We start from the raw sequence: 24866 nt of genomic DNA, 5'->3' as shown, positions 1-24866 counted from the left end.
GTATATTTGATTAAACTAATATTTCTAGTAGTAATACACTATAAGCTACCAACAGACACATATATAATGGGAAATGTATGTAATTTGAAAAATGTGTGTATTAATATTTTTTGCTGATTAGGACTTAAATAGACCAGTCTAGCAGGCAATTGATCGCTCCCCCAATTGTAAATCAATTAAGTAGTAGTACATAGCAAGAAAATGAACAGCGCTACTTAAAAACAGGCAAGTGCCTACCTGCAAAAGAGTGCAAGCCCCACTTGTGGGATATAATACACACCGAGCATACACATGACCTGTCTACCACTGGAGGATGTTGGTTTCCTGTAACAGCTTGCATGCAACCTATTAAGTACTCGTCCTTCCCACTGCGAAGAAGTCAATCCTCCATGGGAGGGGCATAACACTAACTAAATCCTAACCCATGTATATGCATAGCCTGGGTGCCACTTATCAAGTAAAATCGAAAATTGAAAATTGCGCAAAAGGTGGATCAGCGCAACACCAGGCCGCCTCCGAATGGCCTCTATCAGAGATGCGCTGAGCCCCCCCAGGAACTACAAACGCACCTTGAACCCAAACAGAAGCTCTGCATATACACCAAAAGCATGGATGTTCAGTGGGAGCAGCTGACCAAAAACAAATTAAATTAGTACATAGCAAGGAAATGAACAGCGCTGCATTCTCTTATTTATGTTCCTTTCATATTACCGTATCTTATTGCATAGCTCTCACTTCCTGTATGGCTATGCAGTAGTGTACAGTACACTATCTCAAACAAAGCTGTGTCTGAGTTTGGCTGCTGGGCTTATAAGTAATAACATGTTTGATTAAAAGTGGTTTCACCTGTTTTTTGTTGAACAGGAAAGCTTTCTTGGTAGTGGCAGTCACATTCAGTTTTGTATGAATGATATACTGTACAGTACTAGATTTTATTTCATAACATGGTACAAACAGTAATGGACTGTTCACTCAATTCCTCATAGCAACCAATCAGAACTGGGTACTACAGTATATTTGATTAAACTAATATTTCTAGTAGTAATACACTATAAGCTACCAACAGACACATATATAATGGGAAATGTATGTAATTTGAAAAATGTGTGTATTAATATTTTTTGCTGATTAGGACTTAAATAGACCAGTCTTGCAGGCAATTGATCGCTCCCCCAATTGTAAATCAATTAAGTAGTAGTACATAGCAAGGAAATGAACAGCGCTACTTAAAAACAGGCAAGTGCCTACCTGCAAAAGAGTGCAAGCCCCACTTGTGGTATATAATACACACCGAGCATACACATGACCTGTCTACCACTGGAGGATGTTGGTTTCCTGTAACAGCTTGCATGCAACCTATTAAGTACTCGTCCCTCCCACTGCGAAGAAGTCAATCCTCCATGGGAGGGCCCTAACACTAACTAAATCCTAACCCATGTATATGCATAGCCTGGGTGCCACTAATCAAGTAAAATCGAAAATTGAAAATTGCGCAAAAGGTGGATCAGCGCAACACCAGGCCGCCTCCGAATGGCCTCCATCAGAGATGCGCTGAGCCCCCCCAGGAACTACAAACGCACCTTGAACCCAAACAGAAGCTCTGCATATACACCAAAAGCATGGCTGTTAAGTGGGAGCAGCTGACCAAAAACGAATTAAATTAGTACATAGCAAGGGAATGAACAGCGCTACTTAAAAACAGGCAAGTGCCTACCTGCAAAAGAGTGCAAGCCCCACTTGTGGGATATAATACACACCGAGCATACTCATGACCTGTCTACCACTGGAGGATGTTGGTTTCCTGTAACAGCTTGCATGCAACCTATTAAGTACTTGTCCCTCCCACTGCGAAGAAGTCAATCCTCCATGGGAGGGGCCTAACACTAACTAAATCCTAACCCATGTAAATGCATAGCCTGGGTGCGGCTAATCAAGTAAAATCGAAAATTGAAAATTGCGCAAAAAGATGGATCAGCACAACACCAGGCCGCCTCCGAATGGCCTCCATCAGAGATGCGCTGAGCCCCCCCCCCCAGGAACTACAAACGCACCTTGAACCCAAACAGAAGCTCTGCATATACACCAAAAGCATGGCTGTTAAGTGGGAGCAGCTGACCAAAAACAAATTAAATTAGTACATAGCAAGGAAATGAACAGCGCTGCATTCTCTTATTTATGTTCCTTTCATATTACCGTATCTTATTGCATAGCTCTCACTTCCTGTATGGCTATGCAGTAGTGTACACTATCTCAAACAAAGCTGTGTCTGAGTTTGGCTGCTGGGCTTACAAGTAATAACATGTTTGATTTAAAGTGGTTTCACCTGTTTTTTGTTGAACAGGAAAGCTTTCTTGGTAGTGGCAGTCACATTCAGTTTTGTATGAATGATATACTGTACAGTACTAGATTTTATTTCATAACATGGTACAAACAGTAATGGACTGTTCACTCAATTCCTCATAGCAACCAATCAGAACTGGGTACTACAGTATATTTGATTAAACTAATATTTCTAGTAGTAATACACTATAAGCTACCAACAGACACATATATAATGGGAAATGTATGTAATTTGAAAAATGTGTGTATTAATATTTTTTGCTGATTAGGACTTGAACTCTAGCCATACAAAGTTCAAAATAGACCAGTCTAGCAGGCAATTGATCGCTCCCCCAATTGTAAATCAATTAAGTAGTAGTGGTCAATGTACCACTTTGCCCCATTTGATTTCAGTTAAAGTTCAACAGTAATCTAAAGACTGATTGAACTGGGACCTCTGATAGCATTGTACTGCTTAATGTCATACTAAGCTATGAACCATCTTCCTCCTGGCTGCTAAAAGAAAATGTAGCACTGGTGCCAGTCATGCTTTTGATTGATAAATTGCCTGAAAAATGTTGTAAGTTTATCGACTGGATATGTTCTGCTTCACAAATTAGCCAGATTGTGACCAAAAGTAACATTCTACTAATTTCAAGTTATCAGAGTTTATGGTTTTATTACCTGACTGTACAAACAGCTACAAATTGTAATGTTGCACATCATATACCTGCATAACCATCTAACTAAAGGCCCATATCCACTAAGTGATTTTTTTCCTAGCCATTTTGCGGCAGAAACAATTCTCTTCACGATATTGCGCAATACTGTTTAGCAAAAAATTATATTTGTAAAAATTACAATTTGTAAAAATTTGCACGACACCCACTGTGATTGTTGTTTTTAGAACTACCGCCATTTTGGATTGAATCACTGAGGGTCGAAACTTGACTTTTGCAGGTTTTGCCCTGATTGCGTAATCAATCGTTTACACAATCTTCGTTTCCCGGGCTGCGAACAATTGCTTGCAGATTCAGCCAGATGGTTCAGGGAACGATTGTTCATCGGCGGAGATCTCTGATCCATCTGGCTATGATCTGCCAGTGGGTAGTACTTCACTATAGGTTTGATTCATGCTATGGCTCTTCAGGGCACTTTAACTAGTGGTTGTAAGCCGTTATTATGTGTTTGAGAAGTAAAGGAAAAGGTGGCGTTGGACCAAATGCAGACAAACGTACTGCTGCCTTATGGAGCAAATGCTGTTTTTTATGTTAGTACATCCCAGTAAAGCCTTGTTTAATCTTGTGCTTTTGCTTGCTCTTAGGTCTGGACTCCGTTGTTCCATTTTCCTGCTTCTTCTGGTCAGCATATCTTGGACTCTTGCTCTGCTGTCAGTTAACAGTGATTTGCTGCTGCTCCACTATACCTACGCTGGCGTTGTTTGTGCTCAGGTATTGTAATTAATCTTGCAAGCAGGTGTTCCGCACAGTCAAGTGAATGTTTATATCATAGTGCTTTCTTCTGGCAGGGTCCTCTTATCTTCCTGATCAGTGTAATATTCAGCAAAGAAGTACACAGATCACTAAAACACAGTGTCAGTAAGATGAATGAACCAAGTGTCACCACAAAATCCACTCTAACCTCGGTAAGTACATCCTGGGGCTGTTACTGCTTTTCCTTTTATTTCTGTATGTCACATGTTGTATCGTGTTTGTAATTGCAGTGTGTCTGCATCTGACCATATATTTCTATCTTACAGTCACATCCACACAACTCTTACTTAGATGGTCAGCTCTATCATATGCCATTTGGTTCTTCAACTGGCTCTTTGCACAGCTCTATTGCCTCAAGAGGTAGTCAGGGTTACCTGCCAATCCTGCTCAGGTAAGATGCTGTTTGAGTGATAGATCTGTTAACAGTTTAGGTTTATGTAGGAAATGGGCAGACTGTAGTTAGCAACAAGATGATGCTATGTGGTCTATGCTTACAATGTAATTCCCGAATTCTATGCTAGAAGTGCTTACAATCAGACAGTTTGGTTGTGCGAGATCCCTTCTCTGGCAGCCCTCATGGCCAGTCCTGAGCCCCCAGAGTGTGGCCAGAGTTTTTTTATTACACTATTTGCAGTTTTCATTGGACAAAGAGATTTTGTCATCCCCAAAGGAGCTAGAGGCTTCAGTTTTCTCCCAATTAGGCTGGTCAAAGGGACCAAGACTAGAGAAGAGGAGGGAATCTAAGATTTATCATTACATGTAGTTAATTTCTGGAGCAAAAGTCCTACCTCCAGGTCTAACGATACTTGAGAAATGAGGCCTGTCTTTGTTGGGGGTGTGGAATCCCCTTGAAGGGACACCACAACAACACATAGTAGAATGTAATACATTATTCAGGATACCTAATTTTACATTAGTTATCATGGTTTCAGCATTAGAAACACTTCATATATCTATATATTGCTGTATATTGGTATGCAACTATGCACTCCCTGTGATGTATAGCCCAGGCTGTTTAGCTATGCAGAATTCTCCTCCATTCTGGGAGACCAGGTGTTGTTTCAGCTCACTTCAGAACACACAACAAACATTCTGCACTGATGTTTTTGCCAGCAGTAAAGAAATCACCACCTCATAAATTTAAGAAAGTATATTAAGAGAGGAACGATTTTACAGTGGGCAAACACTGACTAAATAATGTGTAAAATATAAGCAATTCTAATCATTAAGTTGAATTCAGTAAAGTTCCTCTTTAAATCTGCTTTAGATTTAGGAGTCTATGCACTTGCCTATGTTATTTTTATATCTGTTCATCAATTTATGGTTAATGGGTTTCCTGATCAGGCTGTGTGTATGAGCCAGATGGTTACCAGTTATATATACACTTTCTAAATCAGAAGTGGTGCAGTGTCACTCTCAAAGTAGGAAGAACAATTAAGGTCAAACTACGTTTCCCAACAGTACAATAGAAAATGTGGGTGGAGGTGGTGGCAAAGGGCAGTGAAAGAGACAGTGATAAGGGTGGAGCATGAAAAATTTAAATAGATTGCACATTTGTTTTTTTAGCCACACATTTTTTTAAAGACAAATTTTACTGATTTTAATTAAGAACACAGTTGCCAAACATACGGCAAAAAACAAAACAAACAAAAAAAAACAGAAAGAAATACAACATATACCAATTAATAAAACCGTTGCAGCAGACCAGAGCAGCCCCCCCCCCCCCCCACTTAGATGGTAATATCAAGTAGGGTAACCCAATTAACCCATATCTGATTAAGAGAACAGTAAGCTTAGCACAGGTCAATATCATGAGTATCCAACTACCTAAACCAGAAGTAGAGCTAGCTCCCTTCTTATATAAGCTATTCAGTCTTCTGTAGTGGGAGGTGATGACTGGTTTCAATGTAATATAATACATTTTCTGGCATAAAACAGAATGTTTCGAAACAGGAGACGTTTGGGTTCTCCTTTTATATCAGAGTTGATCAGTTAGTATAATTTTTTTGGCTTCATGTACAATAGCAGCTCTCGGAAATAATTTCTGAACCCAATTCCCAATCTCAGGCCAGTACTGTAAGGGGTAAGGACATTACCACAAAATATGGAAGAAACCGGCATCTTGCTGGCCACAGCGAGCACAGGAGTCCAAAACCTGAGCATTGAAGCGGTGTAATTTAGCTGCGGACAATTGAGGGCAATTACTTTGTTTCTTGCGGAGATGCATGAAGGAACTAAATTTTGCAAGGCCTACTCCCAATCAGCCTGTTCAAGATCATGGATATCGGCCCTCCACCTCTCAAAGAGTTTGAAGATGGAAGGTAGGGTGACTGGGAGGACAGACCTGTAGAGAGAAGATAGGGCTTTAGGAAGATTCTGAAGCGCAGTTTTGGATTCTAGAGGTAGGGTAGACACCAGTAGAGGGGAATCGAAGGAGGGGAGGGGTGACGGAGTTGGATGTACCTAAAAAAGTACTTGTTAGTTAGCTGGTATCGAGCTTTAAGTTGGTCGAAGGGCAGGAGTTTGTCGCCATCTAGGATGTCTTTTAGCCTGTAAATATCGTATATACTCGACTACAAGTCGAGAAATTTAGTAATGACTCACAATGTAAAAGTGAAGGGGTCGACTTATAGCCGAGTCAGACCTAAACTTATAGCCGGGGTCGGGGTGCCCCTTTCTCCTCATTACTCTACACTGCACTGCCCCCTCTCTAGCTCTCCCTCCCTCCTGCCTCCTCCTAATTATAATAATGGCCAGTTTTACCTACAAACCTCCCCTCCCAGCCGCCATGGTGCCTGCCGATTTCTCCCCGGGTGGCCACCTCTCTCTCCCCGTATTCAGTGCATGCAGTGTAGCAGAGCTGACATACGTTACCTAATCCACCGATGCACGCTGTGTCCTTTGATCTCCTCCTTGTTCATGCTGGCGAGCATACTATAGCGTCTCTCCTGCTTGTGACATCGGGACTCACATGGTACTGAAGCAGGAGAGACGCTATAGTATGCTCGCCGGCATGAACGAGGAGGAGATCAAAGGACACAGCGTGCATCGGTGGATTAGGTAACGTATGTCAGCTCTGCTACACTGCATGCACTGAACACGGGGAGAGAGAGGTGGCCACCCGGGGAGAGAGCGGCAGGCACCATGGCGGCTGGGAGGGGAGGGGGAGTTTGTAGGGAAAACTGCCCATAGTACTAGATGTATATATCCGCACTGCATATGTGAGAACACTGCCAGGAGAGAACTAGGGTGCACAAAGAGAATGCCAGTAGAATGCTGGGTTATATTGGGAGGCTGCAAGTACTGTAACTTTAGGTAGGGGTAAATGTGATGTGTGGAAAAAATGCCCATGAATGGTTGTTTTTAAAACGCCTTCTAATATGGAACTTCCTTCTCTAGACAGCAGTCAGTAATTATGTATTTTTTTTCTCCTGGTCCTATTACAGTAATGAGCTTGAGCATCAGAATGCAGAACAAAATGAGTTGAACGGTGAAAAGCTGAAGCAGCACCTGGGGACCAGGAGGAGTTAATGGCTGCAGAGTTTTATGCACTACAGCCATTAACTTCTCCTGTTCCCCAAGTGCAGGCATTACTTCTGCTGGACCCCAAGTGCAGAGCCAGTAACCCCTCCTAGTCCCCACCTGCACCCATCAACTTTCCTAGGCCAACTTATACTTGAGACTTTGAAAAATACCAGCTTTTGGGGGTCGACTTATACGTGAGGTCGACTTGTATTCGAGTATATACGGTACCTCTGTCTGCCCAAATTGAGGGGTCAGGAATGGAAAGAAAATGAGAGAGAGAGTTATTATTCCATAAGGGAAGGTAAGGTGAGACCTGTCCTGGTTTGCAATTTCCTGACAGAGTCCCAGACGTATATGACTGTATTCATGGAATGGGTTAGTTTAGGAGAACATCTGGTTCCTCGATACGGGAGGCTAGCTAGGGCCGTGAACGAACCCATGCCCGCAGCTTCAATTACTGTGGCCTGGTTATCCAGGGAATGGGCAAACCACCAGCTCACACTCACTGCACATATGGGAGCAGGGAAATCATATGCCAAAGTCCAAGTAGTAACCAAAAGGATATCCCGCTGCACCAGATGATTGGGTAATGGTGGAAAAATCGTTGTTCTTTAATCCAACATCAAACGTTACAGATAAAAGCTCACGCATATTGGAGCAAAGTATGACTCCTTAATCATAGCGTGATAACTGTGACGTTTGATGTTGGATTAAAGCAGCACCGTCCAACTGGCGGCCCGCATCCGGCCAGCCAGAGGTCTTCCCGTGGCCCACCTAGTCTTTCTACCTCTCCGTCTTTTTTATTTCAGCGGTATGGGTAGATCGCGGCCGCTAAGCCACGTCCCATCAAATGTTGCTGCCCGGCAGCTGTTTCTGCTGCCAGCGCTGCTAGCAGCCAATCAGGGAATGGTTGGGGAGGGGAGATATGCGGCTGAAGGGGAGAGGCTCTCTTCCCTTCAGCAATGCATCTCCCCTCCCCATCCCTTCCCTGATTGGCCAGGAGCAGCGCGGCAGCAGAATTTGATGGGATGCGGCCACATTTTTTATCGGAACGCCGTGCTCTCATACGTGACTCGCTCGTCCCCCCTGCTTGTCAGGAGAGCCGCGGCTGAAGGAGGAGAAACAGTGACAAGCCACAGACCCCACCGCTGGAGCGAGGTAAGTCATTGCTATGAAGAGCACCTATCCTGGGACTTATCCTGAGCTACCTATCCTGGGCCTTATACTGAGCAACCTATCCTGAGCTACCTATCCTGGGCCTTATACTGAGCTACCTATCCTGAGCCTTATACTGAGCTACCTATCCTGGGCCTTATACTGAATTACCTATCCTAGGTCTTATACTGAGCTACCTATTCTGGGCCTTATACTAAGCTACCTATCCTGGGCCTTATACTGAGCTACCTATCCTGAGCTACCTATCCTGGGCCTTATACTGAGCTACCTATCCTGGGCCTTATACTGAGCAACCTATCCTGAGCTACCTATCCTGGGCCTTTTCCTGAGCTACCTATCCTGGGCCTTATCCTGAGCTACCTATCCTGGGCCTTATACTGAGCTACCTATCCTGGGCCTTATACTGAGCTATCTATTCTGGGCCTTATACTGAGCAACCTATCCTGAGCTACCTATCCTGGGCCTTATACTGAGCTACCTATCCTGGGCCTTGTCCTGAGCTACCTATCCTGAGCTACCTATCCTGAGCTACCTACCTGGGCCTTATCCTGATCCACCTGCTAGCAGCCAATCTGGGAATGGTTGGGGAGGGGAGATATGCGGCTGAAGGGGAGAGGCTCTCTTCCCTTCAGCAATGCATCTCCCCTCCCCATCCCTTCCCTGATTGGCCAGGAGCAGCGCGGCAGCAGAATTTGATGGGATGCGGCCACATTTTTTATCGGAACGCCGTGCTCTCATACGTGACTCGCTCGTCCCCCCTGCTTGTCAGGAGAGCTGCGGCTGAAGGAGGAGAAACAGTGACAAGCCACAGACCCCACCGCTGGAGCGAGGTAAGTCATTGCTATGAAGAGCACCTATCCTGGGACTTATCCTGAGCTACCTATCCTGGGCCTTATACTGAGCTACCTATCCTGAGCATTATCCTGAGCTACCTATCCTGGGCCTTATCCTGAGCTACCCATCCTGGGCCTTATCCTGAGCTACCTATCCTGGGCCTTATACTGAGCTACCTAGCCTGGGCCTTATACTGAGCTACCTATCCTGAGCTACCGATCCTGGGCCTTATACTGAGCTACCTATCCTGAGCCTTATACTGAGCTACCTATCCTGAGCTACCTATCCTGGGCCTTATACTGAGCTACCTATCCTGGGTCTTATACTGAGCTACCTATCCTGAGCCTTATACTGAGCTAACTATCCTGGGCCTTATACTGAATTACCTATCCTAGGTCTTATACTGAGCTACCTATTCTGGGCCTTATACTAAGCTACCTATCCTGGGCCTTATACTGAGCTACCTATCCTGAGCTACCTATCCTGGGCCTTATACTGAGCTACCTATCCTGGGCCCTATACTGAGCAACCTATCCTGAGCTACCTATCCTGGGCCTTATACTGAGCAACCTATCCTGAGCTACCTATCCTGGGCCTTTTCCTGAGCTACCTATCCTGGGCCTTATCCTGAGCTACCTATCCTGGGCCTTATACTGAGCTACCTATCCTGGGCCTTATACTGAGCTATCTATTCTGGGCCTTATACTGAGCAACCTATCCTGAGCTACCTATCCTGGGCCTTATACTGAGCTACCTATCCTGGGCCTTGTCCTGAGCTACCTATCCTGAGCTACCTATCCTGAGCTACCTACCTGGGCCTTATCCTGATCCACCTGCTAGCAGCCAATCGGGGAATGGTTGGGGAGGGGAGATATGCGGCTGAAGGGGAGAGGCTCTCTTCCCTTCAGCAATGCATCTCCCCTCCCCATCCCTTCCCTGATTGGCCAGGAGCAGCGCGGCAGCAGAATTTGATGGGATGCGGCCACATTTTTTATCGGAACGCCGTGCTCTCATACGTGACTCGCTCGTCCCCCCTGCTTGTCAGGAGAGCTGCGGCTGAAGGAGGAGAAACAGTGACAAGCCACAGACCCCACCGCTGGAGCGAGGTAAGTCATTGCTATGAAGAGCACCTATCCTGGGACTTATCCTGAGCTACCTATCCTGGGCCTTATACTGAGCTACCTATCCTGAGCATTATCCTGAGCTACCTATCCTGGGCCTTATCCTGAGCTACCCATCCTGGGCCTTATCCTGAGCTACCTATCCTGGGCCTTATACTGAGCTACCTAGCCTGGGCCTTATACTGAGCTACCTATCCTGAGCTACCGATCCTGGGCCTTATACTGAGCTACCTATCCTGAGCCTTATACTGAGCTACCTATCCTGAGCTACCTATCCTGGGCCTTATACTGAGCTACCTATCCTGGGTCTTATACTGAGCTACCTATCCTGAGCCTTATACTGAGCTAACTATCCTGGGCCTTATACTGAATTACCTATCCTAGGTCTTATACTGAGCTACCTATTCTGGGCCTTATACTAAGCTACCTATCCTGGGCCTTATACTGAGCTACCTATCCTGAGCTACCTATCCTGGGCCTTATACTGAGCTACCTATCCTGGGCCCTATACTGAGCAACCTATCCTGAGCTACCTATCCTGGGCCTTATCCTGAGCTACCTATCCTGGGCCTTATCCTGAGCTACCTATCCTGGGCCTTATACTGAGCTACCTATCCTAGGCCTTATACTGAGCAACCTATCCTGGGCCTTATACTGAGCTATCTATTCTGGGCCTTATACTGAGCAACCTATCCTGAGCTACCTATCCTGGGCCTTATACTGAGCTACCTATCCTGGGCCTTGTCCTGAGCTACCTATCCTGAGCTACCTATCCAGAGCTACCTATCCTGGGCCTTATCCTGATCCACCTATACTCAGCACCTATACTTGGCTGCCTGTACTGAGCACCTATACTTGGCCATCTGTACTGAGCACCTATACTTGGCTACTTATACTGGGGTGGACAGTTGTGGCGGAGTCTGGGGTGGGAGCGCAGTTGGGGGAGGGGAAGTCAGCCCTCCACCATGTAGTCAGAAAAAAAATTGTCCCTTAATGCCCGTGAAGTTAAACAGCACTGGATTAAAGAATAAAGATGTTTTTTTTACTATTACCCAATCATCTGGTGCAGTAGGATATCCTTTTGGTTACTACATTTAAGTGCACATGTCATCCTCATTCAGCTTTATGTTCAAGAGAAGGGCAGGATAGAAAATAGATTATTAAAATTTAAAAATGTACTGCCAAATGTAATGCTTATTGTTTACTAGTTTACACTAAACATGTGCTTTCAGAATTTAAAAAATGATGCACCGACAGTGTTATATGCTTAGCACTGCGCCTTCCTCCCCCCTTGCCCCTAGCCCAGTGATGCAGTTCCTGCTGGACAGGAAGTCCATCACTGGGATTCCTGGGGATCCCTATTATATTTCATTGTCCCCTATTATATTGTGCTGCAACGCCACCACCAACCTTTTTAAAAGGTATTGATCGTCCATTGACTTACATTACTTTCGTCACCGTGGAAGTCCAGTGTTAACGTCGGCAGCGGATCGGGTACTTCCGGCGCAATGCGACGCATTGAGTGTGCTAGGCCCCATTGCCTTGCATTGCCGTTGCGTTACCATGCGGTAAAACAGGCTAACGCAACATGGGTTTACAATGCAAGTGTAAAAGGGGCCTGAGCAGTATTTAGAATGCATTATTTACAGTAAAGTTTCACTATCTTTAAATGTGGAACTAAAAGGAAACTCTATCTGCCTCCTCCTCCCCCTAAAAAGCAGAGCAATTGTTTTTTTAATACAGTGAATGAATTTAAAATGTCCTATCAGTAAATACTGCAAAGCAGGCAATGATGTTCTCATCACCATCACTCATCACTTTAATCCTGATGTTCTCTGCATCTAGTGTTACTTTTGTCAGTCACTAGCTACCTCCAGATGTTTTAAGAGAGCTCGGTGCATCTAACAAGTGCCTAGGCAAAGAGGTTGTCCAGATGCTGTTGCCAGGCAAATGTGCTCGGTTTCAGATTTGTTTTATTACTTTATTTATTTATTGTAATTATAAAGCGCCAAGTTATTACGCAGCGCTGTACATTAGTTAGGGTTACAGACAATATTTAGGGGTGACATACTGCAATAAGACAATACAGGAATACATGCAAACCAGATCATGCAGCACAGTATGAGTACAAGGTAATGCTTAGTCACTGGATGGGAGCATGAAGTTTCCACAGTATCCTGGCAGTCATGGTCCTGTCTGCAGCCAATTAATTCTGTAGTGTATCCTGCACAAGTTGTGTCTGTACTGGCTTCATCAGTCTGGTCTCCTTTCATCTTCACCCTGATACATGGGTACCCACAGTGGTAACACAGGGAGTCCACTACTGCTTATCTAGAAACCCCACTCATGGCCAGAAAAAAAGAGAAAAGAAAATATTTTGGTTTAAATTCCACGCTTATGGCAGCATTCACTGTCTGATCTACCTGTCTGAATTCCACTTTGCATGTAAGTTTTTAAGCTTACAGTGACACTATATACATAACAATTGTATTATTTACCCCTAGGGATGGAGCTGGACTTAAAAATGGTCAATCTCTTTTGGAGTTAAATGGTGGAAAAGATCGCCAAGATGGTAATGTATAGCCATGAATTATTCCTTCTAGTTTGTGCAGTAAATTGCATTATATTTTTTTTCTGGTACAATTAAACATATCATCACACAGTGTGTAAAGCTCTTCAAAAATAAATAGAAATTAAATGATTACTTGCATCCTGCTTTCTGGCTGTAATTTAATGCAGTGGATTGGCAGCGGCTGTAGCCCCATGTGGTGCGGTTACCCAACAGCAAAAAATCCCTTTGTGATGGTTTATCTCAAGTTTGTAACTTACACCCTTGTTTAATGCACAACACTGCAAAACATCTTGCCACTTTTACAACAATATCAATAATAAGATGTAGGTGAGTTACAATACCAAATATGAATTGCTACTTGTTATTTTTGTAGTGTATGGCTTTTTTTGAAGTCAGTTTCTCACAATTATCCCTACCATAGTCATGTGTCTATTGTAGGCTTTGGACAATTTAAAGGGAAGCCAATTACGGTAACTTATTTGCATGTTTTTGGAATGTGGGATTAAACCGGAGTGCCTAGAGTTAACACACAGACACAGGGAGAACATACAAACGCCATGCAGATAGTGCCCTGGTTGGGATTCAAGCAAGGGCCCAGCAAAAGTGCTATCCACAGCACCACTGTAGTGCTTTTTAGCTAAAAATGGACAGGCAATGCCAAAAACAGGGGAGATAGAGGAAATTCCTGAACCTCTCCTAATTTCTCACTTTATCTGTACATTATTTTGGAAGAAATTGGTTGCTCTGTCCAAAGTACTTTCTTTTTAATTTTATGTTATTTCAACAAAAACTTTGTCTAATATACTTTCCATAGTCGCAAGCAGCGGAGGGACTTTTGACGTGTCCATTAAAATGGACATTGATAAAGTCCAGAATGGAAGAGGGAACAAACGGTACATTTTAATTGATCGGACATGGTGGTAGATTGATAGCCCATAGCTTTGAACTGTATCGAAGATGGTGAAATCTATTGAAAATCTGTGTATGGGGGAATTGATTCCTCTCTGATCAGATTCAGATCAGAGAGGGATTGATTTGTCACATTGTGTGGCCATTTCAATGTGTACGACCAACTTAACACTTTCTGAATTGCTGACTCAAGATGAGTGCAAAGATAATTACCCGTCTGCATACCTGGAGGCAGAATATTCACGTGAAAGCCAGAAAAGTAGCATTGATAAGGGGGAAAAAGAGTGGCAGCTATCAGTGTAGTTTTCATCTGCTCTCACTTGTTTTCTTTTAAAGTGGCCATACACTTATCAATTTTTACTTCAATATCTGTCTGATTTGATCACTCTGATCGTATCTGTTAGAAATCAATGTAGTGGGCATACTGAAATCTATTAAAAATCTGTTCCTAGCGTGTGGCACAGATCAGATAGATCCCTGTCCGATTTCAAGGGATCCTACAAAAAATATCAGTTTTACCTACCTGGGGCTTCTACCAGCCCCCTGCAGCTGTCCCGTGCCCTCACAGTCATCATCAGATCCTCCTGCCTCCAACCGCCAGCTACTTTCATTTTCCATCAACGGCTTACTGCGCCTGCGCAGGCCTGGCCACGTGTCTCCTTCCACACGTTCCCATCCGCAATAGCGCCCTGAGCAGGATGCTATTGCGGATGGGAATGCGTAGACGGCTACACGTGGCCTGGCCTGTCGGCAAAGTGAAAGTAGCTGGTGGCGTTGGACAGGAGGATCCGAGAGTGACTGCAAGGGCATGGGGCAGCTGCAGGGGGCTGGTAGAAGCCCCGGGTAAGTAAAACTGATTTTTTTTTTTTGATTATTTTTTTTTGTAGGCTTAAGTGTTTTTTTGATCTATCTGATGGTGGAATCTGGTGGGCAGCTATATGTGTAAAGCCACCTTTACAGTTGTGAAGTGAACAGAGTAATTTTTTTGTGTGCTTAAAAATGTTAAGCTTCGAGCAGCCCTCAAGTATGCAGAAGCAAAGATCTGCATATGCCATCTGTTTATCTTATTGTTGACAACAGGAAATTGCCACTTGATTAAAAATTGAAAGGGCTCCCATTTCTCAGCAGCAGAGCTGCGATCACCAACACATTGTATTACGCTTCCCTCCTCAGTCAGGAGCAGACACACTGTGCACCATCTGCTGCTCCAGCCCTAGAGATCTCTTCCTTCCCTCAAGCATTATCAGAATGTTACTGGCACCAACTGTCCTGTGTTCAGGCACTGCTGTCTCTAAAGAGGAATCTCTCTGGGGACTGATACTGGCTGATTTCTGGTTTCTGTTGTGTGAATTTATCCATTTCTCATTAACAGATTCTGACTCGGAAAGTGACTTTTCAATGGATGATGATGATGACGATGACCACAGCTGCTCCTTTGCTTCCACTCAGTCCTCAGACAGTGATGATGATGGGGGTGATGGTCCAAGAGTGCCACCCTGGGATGTTGTAACAAGCCTCAACAATAAAAAGCTGGCGCAGAATGCACAAAAGGGTATTGTCTTGTTATCTTAACAGCATGAATAGCGTTTTGTGAAGCAAAAAAGATGCTGTTACCCTAGTGCAACAAATCAACTGTGTTCTTCCTTTTGAAATTACTGTAATTGACAGACCCTAACTGGACACTGTAATATATAATTTGAAGACGTTTAGTAGAAGCTAAAGATTTATTATGTTAAAGTGGACCTGAATTCAGAACTTATTCTATGCTCTAAAAGATAAGCAACAGCATAATAACATTTAAAGAAAAAAAATCTTTTTTACAGCTGATTCAAATCCTGCATCTGTAGTGTCTACTTCCTGCTTTTGTGGAAGCCGACATATTGTTAACATCCTGTGTTTACAAATTAGCTTCTCTGCCATGGCAGTCAGCTTACACAGCTGATTAAATTACAACTTGTGATCAGTCACAGATGGGGGAGGGGATTAGACAGGCTAAACTCTCTAAATAATGTACGTACAGAGTGCATTTCTCTATGTATTCCTTCTGTCTTGTGCAAGAGTTTAGTTCCACATTAAGGCTTCAGAATTGGTGACACCTAGTCATTCAGGAGATGAATTGGCCATTCTGCAGTCAGTGAGACCTCTTTCACAAGCAAGGCTAAAGGAGATGAATTCAACGCCTGTCAGCTGCTTCTTAGTATCTGCTGGGCGCTTGTTAGAGCTCCGTATTGGTTGTGGACCCCCCCCCAGTAGGATCACATATGAGTGTGGCATGTTAGGGTTCTTTGCCGCCAGGTGACACCACCGCGTATCAAGCTCTGAAACCTGTGTTGTTACAAATGCTGCCATTTGGCTGCATATTAATTGCACCTGAATGGCAGTGTTGGCCTGCAGCTGGGAGGCTGAAGTGCCCAACAAATGTGCAGTTCAGCAGAGGCCCAATTCCTTCTGTCCATCCAAATCAGTACAGCTTCATAAGAGCATGCTAATAATAATTAATGGTATCTAATGCAACTTCACTGGTTCAGCCACATACAGACATCAGTCTTTTCTATTGGTTCAGCTGACAGATGATTGTACAGGCATCCCCTTCTTCTGTACCCATCAAAGCTCTGGTGACTGGTGACCAGCAACTGGCCACAGAGGATTTTTTTCTCTAGTTGCTTTGTCCAGCAAATGTGTAACATTGTGCTTCCTGATTCTGCTCCATCTCTTCTCAGGACAATACATGTAGTTTGGCCAAGCCCAGCATACATGATTGGTTGCCTATAGAGTGTTTGTCTAATTCTAGATACACATCATTCAATTACCAGGCAGATCGACGGGTTGAAGCGATTATTTTCGACATGTCCCATCAGCTTCAGATCGATAAAGGAATCAATTTTTTTGTGCAGTAGTGATCAGAAAATTGATTTTGTTATCGCCCGGGAGCTGATGGGACAAGTTGGAAATAATTGTTTTGACCCGTTGATCTGCTGGGAAATTTAATGGTGTTTACCTAGCATAAAGTATCATGAACAATCTCTTCAGCTGGCTATAGTTTATTGTCTGTATGGTGCTTAATTGCAGCTATATCTCTGTAGAGATAGAGACCTCTGCTATAACCCTAGTAGGAGTTCGGTCAGCACACCTTGCTTGAAATGCAGTATCCGTTTACTACACAAGTCAGCACAGATATGACAATTGTTTCGGGGCCACGGCGGGTCCCCTTCTTCAGAAGTGGCAGACTAGTGTTTTGTCTGCACTTTTTGAAGAACGGGACACGCCGTGGCACTGAAACAATTGTCATATCTGTGCTGACCTGGGTAGTAAACAGGCACAGCATTTCAAGCAAGGTGTGCTAATCGAACTTTACTCCTACTATTGATTCTGATGGGTGCCGTGGCTTAGCACCCAGGTATGCACCCACCATCGGGGCAAGGTGTGCCACGCCAAAAACTTTCTCTGCTCTGCTATAACCCTAAGGACCCTGATAAACCTATTGGGTATGGATGGTGACTCCATAAATATGTTTTAGCATTAACATTCAGAAAATCCTTCACTTGACCTTCTTGAATGAAGTCTAGACTGTAGGGTAATGTAATTTGTATTTACATTTTGGCATTAATCTGGGGTTTCTCTAACCAGATAACGGCACAGCTGAAAGAACTATAGCTAATGGAGAGATGCTTCCAATGGCCCCAGCGAACGCATCACCTAAGCCAGCAGCAGTTCAGCCCCAGAAAGGCAAGTGGATGGAAAGAACGCTACTTGTGGAATAGCTCATTTTTGTTTCATTGGTGGGCATAATGCTGAACATATCATTGCTTGTTGTAGGAATTTTAAAGAAACAGCGTTCTGTACTTAATCAGATCCATAATGAACTTGGACAGAGGCCTTCTAGTAGAGAAAAGCACAGCACACAGGGACAAGTAAATGGGGTCACAACCATTCCGATGAGCGCCAAACCAGACACACCTAGAAAGGAATCCTCGGAATCTGAGTAAGTGTATATTAATAATATCCAGAAGCGAATATACCATTGTTTTTATTTAACATTTGTTTGTATTGTTAACTTATGTTTTGTCATTTTAATTACTTGTGTTAAAACTTTGTTGAAGAAGTAAATGATACAGGGTGCAGCCATAGTACCCTTTTGGCAAAGCATAGTAGCTTTGAATAGTATATTGCATACAGCAGAATCTCCTTGCCTAGGCACAGTTCCTCACAATACATTCAACAGGACAAGATTGCACAAATCAGTGGCTCACAAGAATTCTGCTTTGTGGACTGTTTTGTGCTAAAGGACCGCATACACCCACTTCTTATCCTGTAAAAACCCATTTTAGGGCCAGTTTACGGCCAGTTTACACACGCGCTTAATGACGGGCCAAGTGAATGGACAGCACCTGTACAATCATTTAACATCATTTACCATCATAAGCATGAATGCCTTGTTCTGATTTCGATCTTCCCTGTTGTTTCAGGCGATCCTGGAAGTGACTTGCTGCTTCCAGGGTCACTAAGTGCTGCGCTTCTGTGTCCCCTTGTGGAGGTTAAAAATGTTGCAGGCTGGGAAGCAACTCCGCAAGCCCCCAAAAGCTCTCAAATGTTTTTATGTATACTTGCTGGCAGAAAGGCATTTGGACAAGATGATGCGGGACGTCCATGTGAACCGGGCCTTTTAAGTATAAAAACAGGATACTGCATACAGTGGATAGATGAATGTGAGAAGTATTAACGAGGGAATGTGTATATTGTGACAGTTTATTCATTGTCCAAAAGAGATAGACCCGGTTCACACTGGCGCTCCATTCGCAGATCTGAACAGAACGGATCCTAATGGATGCGAATTAATCCAATGTTAAATTATGGATCCGTTCACATCCGTCCGTTCAAACGGATTCGTTCCTCACGATCCACTGAATGGGGTATCTGTAGAGCGCCCTGTTATTACTCCCCATACCCCCATTTATGCCTAACACTATCCTACCCCATCTACACCTAACACTAAGCTACCCCATTTATGCTTAACATTAACCTGCCTACACCTAACACTAACCTACCCCCGTTTATGCCTAACACTAACCTACCCCCTACCTACACTTAACACTAACCTCCCCCTTTCCTTTGTCTAACATTAACTTCCCCCCCTACCTAGACCTAACACTAACCTATTCCTTCCTCTGCCTAACACTAATCTACCCCCTTCCTACACCTAACACTAACCTCCCCCTTTCCTCTGCCTAACACTAACCTACCCCCTTCCTACTCCTAACACTAACCTCCCCCTTTCCTCTGCCGAACACTAACCTACCCCCTTCCTACACCTAACACTAACATACCCCCTACCTACACCTAACACTAACCTACCCCTTTCCTCTGCCTAACACTACCCACTAACCTACCCCTACCTACACCTAACACTAACCTCAACCCATGAATGCTCAACACTATCCGCCGGGATTACGGCACTCTAGTCACCTCTTTCCCAGGCAGTGTCCTTCCCAGTCACTCCTGCAGCAGCACCGTACGTTGGCAGCCATTACTTTTAATCCATGTCACACTGTGCTTTTAGAAAGTAGAATGGATACCTGTGTTTTTCAATGTACAGTACTTTCTTAAAGTTTATTGCTGGATGATTTATGCATTTTCATTTTTTTCCTCTCTTTTCTGTTCAGGTTTATCGTCCCCAATTCCCCTCATTAATCCATTCTATAATAATCACAACTTTATTTTTTTTTTTTACCTTTACATTATCTTTTCCCGTACCTTTTCGATACCCCAGGAGCAACGAAACATCCATCTGAGCACTTGCCTGGAATAACATACTCTCTACTAGAAGATGTAACAACTGTGGCTCTAGAATCCATCGAGGACTAAGACTTTAATCCTTACTCAGCAGAAAGAGGATTTCAACTTCCATTAATATTTACAGTTTTTTGCACTGTGCTGTAAAAATGCTATCGCTGTTTGTATGGAAATAAAATGCATATTTTTGTTGTTCTTGCTTGCTGATACTGTGACTCTCACACTACCATTTAGTGTTGGTCATATGAAATGAAGTTATGAAAAAGGATTAAGCTACTTGATAAGAACAGATTATTGTGCCTTTCTACAATCAGCTGCTCTTATTTATAAATAGAATTTGAGCAGAAGGTTTTGAATAAGGATGAACCCATTTATTGGATCACTCTGCTAATCAGAAGAGCAAGCCATATAATATACATCTCCTTGAGGTTGGGAGCACACTAGGCAGTGCGGAAAATTAATTTTTTGCTGCATTTGCATTTTTATTATTTTCTCTAATTAATGGAGTAAAATACAGTATTATATTTGTAGTTAAAAAAAAAAAATCAAAAATGCATTTCTCTGCTACTTTCTATTGAGATACGTTATGCGCATTATACATGCATTTTTAAAAACTATACAACACGTTGTGCATTCTCAGAAACGCACATTGTAAAGTGCACATTTATGCATTTATACATGCGGCCCATAGATGTTCACTAGTGACAAAAGCACTAGCGTTTTCTGCAATGCAAGCGTTTCTGCTTAGTGTGTTCCTAGCCTCAGACTCCTATCCTGAAGATATGTATTATATTAAAAACTTGCTCTTTTAGACCTCTTTCACAGTGTGAGGTTAAAGTCGCACATTAAAACAACATTTAACTCAAAATAACTCACTGCAATGAAAAATCAATGCCCCATTCACAGTGCACACGTTGCGTTTGTGTGTAACGTGTAGCATTATTAGAAAGTGCTGCATGCTGTGCGTTATACACGTTATTAGCTGCGTTGGACTGTTTGCACATGCTCAGTAATGACCTAGGAGCATACTTTTCATTGACTGTATGCTCTACTGTATGCGACCGTAACGGACATTATGGTGCGTTGCGACCTTTTTTGGGGCATTGTGTTGTAATTTGCGTTGCATTCAAAAGGCAGCGTCCTACTGTGAAAGAGGCCTAAAACCGTTGAGTTAGCGAATAATGATATCATCCTAAAGGTACACTGGCAAATAGCCACCTTATTTTACCAACAGATAAAGCTCTCTCTGATGAAAATCTGATCAGAGAGGGCTCTATTACTGCCACACATTGCAAGCTTGCAAACAATTAAAAATCTTTTGAACTGCCTCCACCGCAGTACAGGGCCGACCGGCACATCTAGTGCTCCCCCAGGGCCGCTGCAGATTGTTGGCAGCAGAGCACACTCACCTGTCCATCACCACTCTCTTTTATGTATCCCAATGAATAGCCATACTGCTATGTATGATATTCCAAAAGATAAACAAAGGATTCATTTACAGTGCTCAGTTGCGTTGCAGAATATTTCTGCATGTCATCCCACTGCCCTTAAAATTGTATGGGCCTATTCACAGTACTGCATTGTAGCCGATCGCGTTATTCTAACTCGCTGCATGCAGGCTTTGTATTAAAGTTTATGTTGCAGTTGCAGTTCACACTCATTATAACACGTGCGTTATGCAACTGACCACTGTGAATCCGGTCAAAAGTGACATGTCTCACAAGATAAAATACAAGTAAAAGATCATTGAGGGCAGTCACAGACCTCTAGTGGTGGCTTGTACAATTTATGGTAGATAACAAACCAGCTCTGAAATAACTATCAGCGGGGGAAACGCTTTCAAATATGGTAATGAATATGTCAATAAATGCATAACAGTTGCAATTAAATGCTGAACACAGAACAAACAATTGTACAGTGAAGGATGGAGTCATAAGGCTCTATATTAACACATGAGGATGGCAAATATATGAATCACCAAAAGAGGAATTGTTGCTAGAAAAACCATGCATGCAAGGTATGACTAAATAAGGCAGGATCCACACTATAATTGGATACGCGATCACTGCGATTTTCACGCAATTTTAATGAAAGTGAATGGGAGCGATTTTTTTAACAAGCGCTAATCAAATGCAAGCGATCATAAAAGCACAAGCCTCACAGTTGGTCAGTTGCATATCTCATACGTTATAATGACTGTCTGTGAACAGGGCCTCAGTGTAAACAGTCACTTATACTTAAAATTGATAATGCCAGGCTAGGCTATATGTTCTATGCATCCACATATGCATAGTAATGCAAAAATATTTGTCTACCAGAGACTAAATGTCGATGGAGCTGAAGGCTGTCCGTGTTGCAGAGAAAAGGACTAGATGATATGAGATATACTCGCTGCAGTTAAAGTGTGAATCTGACCTCGTAGGGTCCCAGTGAGAGGAGGGTGCCCGCTGTAGGGGTCAGAGGCTGAAGTTTGGATGTATGCTTGAGGATTTATGAACCCCTAGGTAACAAGTATGTAGGGCTCAAAGGATAATGAACCTGACAGCTGCTTGTGGCACTAGCCTCAGAAGAAGCACCACGAGCATGAAACAGCTGTCAGGCTACTCTCCCCCACACCCACCACCCATCTTTCACCATCCACGCTCGTATGTGCCTATTTGCATGGAATATGGATGCACATGTAATCCACTGACCACTTCCCACAGCTCACGGGTCCCAGGATCCCCTCCATTGGACATGCCAACCTCGCTAGGTCGGGATCTCCTACGGCTGCGCCAATCGCGCTCACGTGGCTTGGAGTGTTCTGTGCATTCCTGGCGAGGTCGGCATGTCCAACAAAGGGGCTTCTGGGACACCAGAGCTGCAGTGAGGGACAGATTGGCTGTAAGGGACTGGAGAAAGCCCCAGGTAAGTAGATCTAGTTTTCTTAATTTGGACGTATCCTTTAAGCACCACAAGGCAGAACAAAGACCACTAGAAGAGGACACCAGGACACAGGCCATTGGCAGGACAGTGGCCACTTTTCCACCGGCAGGACCAAGGCCACTTTATTTGTGTTCTTATATACTTTTACTGTATTTTAACATTACTGCTGAGTTTATGTTATGTATATAGTGTGGGATATAGTACTGTATTAGCTAGGCCTATTTTTAGCATTGAGTCACAAGTAACTAGAAAGCAGACTTATCCAGAGGCATCAGCCAATCCCCTCATTACCAGATAACTGAGACTCTACTGCAGTGGTCCTCGAACTAAGGCCCCCGGGCCGAATGAGGCCCCCCAAGGCTTTTTCACTGGCGCTCTAAACACCAAATGTATAACTTATAGATGTGGCCCACTGCACCTTTAAATATCAGCAGCATGCATATAGAATAGCAGTGCTGGCACCACCCATCCACATATTGTAGAAGCCAGCAAGCAGTCATTTGCTTGCTCCCAATCAGGTTCATCAGGTGACACTGCTGTCCAACTGGACAGCAGGTTGTCGCCTGGGTATGCTTCACTGTCTGGTGCACAAAGACGTTCTGCTAGCGCCGCAAGACTGAATGGCTGCTGCTGGGAGGTTTCCTCCGGGCAAAATTGGGGGGGAAATCAATACTTAAATTCAATGTAATGTTTTTCAACATCATTTTATGTATGTTCCGGCCCCCCAGCAGTCTGAAGTATGTTGACCCGGCCCTTGACCAAAAAAGTTTGGGGACCCCCTGCTCTACTGAATACAGTCACAAAATGGCAAAGACAGCAATGAAGAGTGAGAACACACCACCATCTACTGGTGCTGCTTATAACTACAGGTTGAGAAAATATATATAAACACATTGAATCAACACAGAGCATTCAAATGGGAGAAATTCAGGACAAAAAGTGTTAATTAGCTCTGCTTGCAGCAGTAAAGCCACATTCATTAGCAGTCGCCACTATGTCAGCAGCCGGTAGCTGCTACTCTGGAAAATTATGCTGCACACTGAAGGTTACATATGGTTTATGTTTTTTTCCCAGTGGACATGTTTTATCTGATAAAAAAAAATAACAGGCATAGTGGGCAATCAGCATAATTTGAGTTTATTTTGCTAGCTATCTCATAAACGGTGATGTGGCCCCTTGGCCTAAAAAGTTTGGGCAGCCCTGCTCTAGATGGACCTCTGAGCCCCATCTCCAGATCTACTTCCAAGATTACAGAAGAACTGCTACTTATTTTAACTGGGGAAAGGGGATAGAACTTATGTCATTGGTTTATATTGCTCTCTGTGCTCCTGAGAAATAGAGTTGGGCCGAACGGTTCGCCTGCGAACGGTTCCATGCGAACTTCCGTGTTTCGCGTTCGCGTCCCGCAGGCGAACCTTTGCGGAAGTTCGGTTCGCCCCATAATGCACATGGAGGGTCAACTTTGACCCTCTACATCACAGTCAGCAGGCCCAGTGTAGCCAATTAGGCTACACTAGCCCCTGGAACGCCACCCCCCTTATATAAGGCAGGCAGCGGCGGCCATTACGGTCACTCGTGTGCCTGCATTAGTGAGAGTAGGGCGAGCTGCTGCAGACTGTCTCTCATAGGGAAAGATTAGTTAGGCTTAGCTTGTTCCTGGCTGCATACCTGTTCTGTGAACCCACCACTGCATACCTGTACTGTGAACCCACCACTGCATACCTGTTCAGTGAACCCACCACTGCATACCTGTACTGTGAACCCACCACTGCATACCTGTTCAGTGAACCCACCACTGCATACCTGTTCAGTGAACCCACCACTGCATACCTGTTCAGTGAACCTGCCACTGCATACCTGTTCTGTGAACCCACCACTGCATGCCTGTTCAGTGAACCCACCACTGCATATCTGTACTGTGAACCCACCACTGCATACCTGTTCAGTGAACCCACCACTGCATACCTGTTCTGTGAACCCACTACTGCATACCTGTTCAGTGAACCCACCACTGCATACCTGTTCAGTGAACCCACCACTGCATACCTGTTCAGTGAACCTGCCACTGCATACCTGTTCTGTGAACCCACCACTGCATACCTGTTCAGTGAACCCACCACTGCATACCTGTTCTGTGAACCCACCACTGCATACCTGTTGTGTTCAGTGAACCTGCCACTGCATACCTGTTCTGTTCAGTGG

At 43.9% G+C, this 24866-nt stretch overlaps 1 protein-coding gene across 2 annotated transcripts in view; it reads left to right on the top strand.

Annotated features, from left to right (window-relative positions):
* Window positions 1–19934, top strand: part of CELSR2 (cadherin EGF LAG seven-pass G-type receptor 2) — a 144262-nt gene extending 124328 nt beyond the window's left edge. Inside the window, exons 29-36 of one of the 2 annotated variants that reach the window (XM_068269438.1) lie at window positions 3644–3770; window positions 3848–3964; window positions 4079–4203; window positions 12973–13040; window positions 15322–15501; window positions 17577–17675; window positions 17766–17931; window positions 19717–19934. In XM_068269438.1, the coding sequence (XP_068125539.1) occupies window positions 3644–3770; window positions 3848–3964; window positions 4079–4203; window positions 12973–13040; window positions 15322–15501; window positions 17577–17675; window positions 17766–17931; window positions 19717–19738 (904 nt within the window). In that variant the 3' untranslated portion in view covers window positions 19739–19934. Of the gene's footprint in view, window positions 1–3643; window positions 3771–3847; window positions 3965–4078; window positions 4204–12972; window positions 13041–15321; window positions 15502–17576; window positions 17676–17765; window positions 17932–19609 lie in introns of both variants that reach the window. The other variant, XM_068269437.1, reaches the window with a different exon arrangement.
* The last annotated feature ends 4932 nt before the right edge of the window (window positions 19935–24866 follow it).

The sequence above is a fragment of the Hyperolius riggenbachi genome, chromosome 2 (assembly GCF_040937935.1).
Source record: "Hyperolius riggenbachi isolate aHypRig1 chromosome 2, aHypRig1.pri, whole genome shotgun sequence".
In the NCBI taxonomy this organism is placed as follows: Eukaryota; Metazoa; Chordata; class Amphibia; order Anura; family Hyperoliidae; genus Hyperolius; species Hyperolius riggenbachi.
Note: the sequence above shows the minus strand (reverse complement) of the source record. Positions and strands in the feature narration are given on the sequence as shown.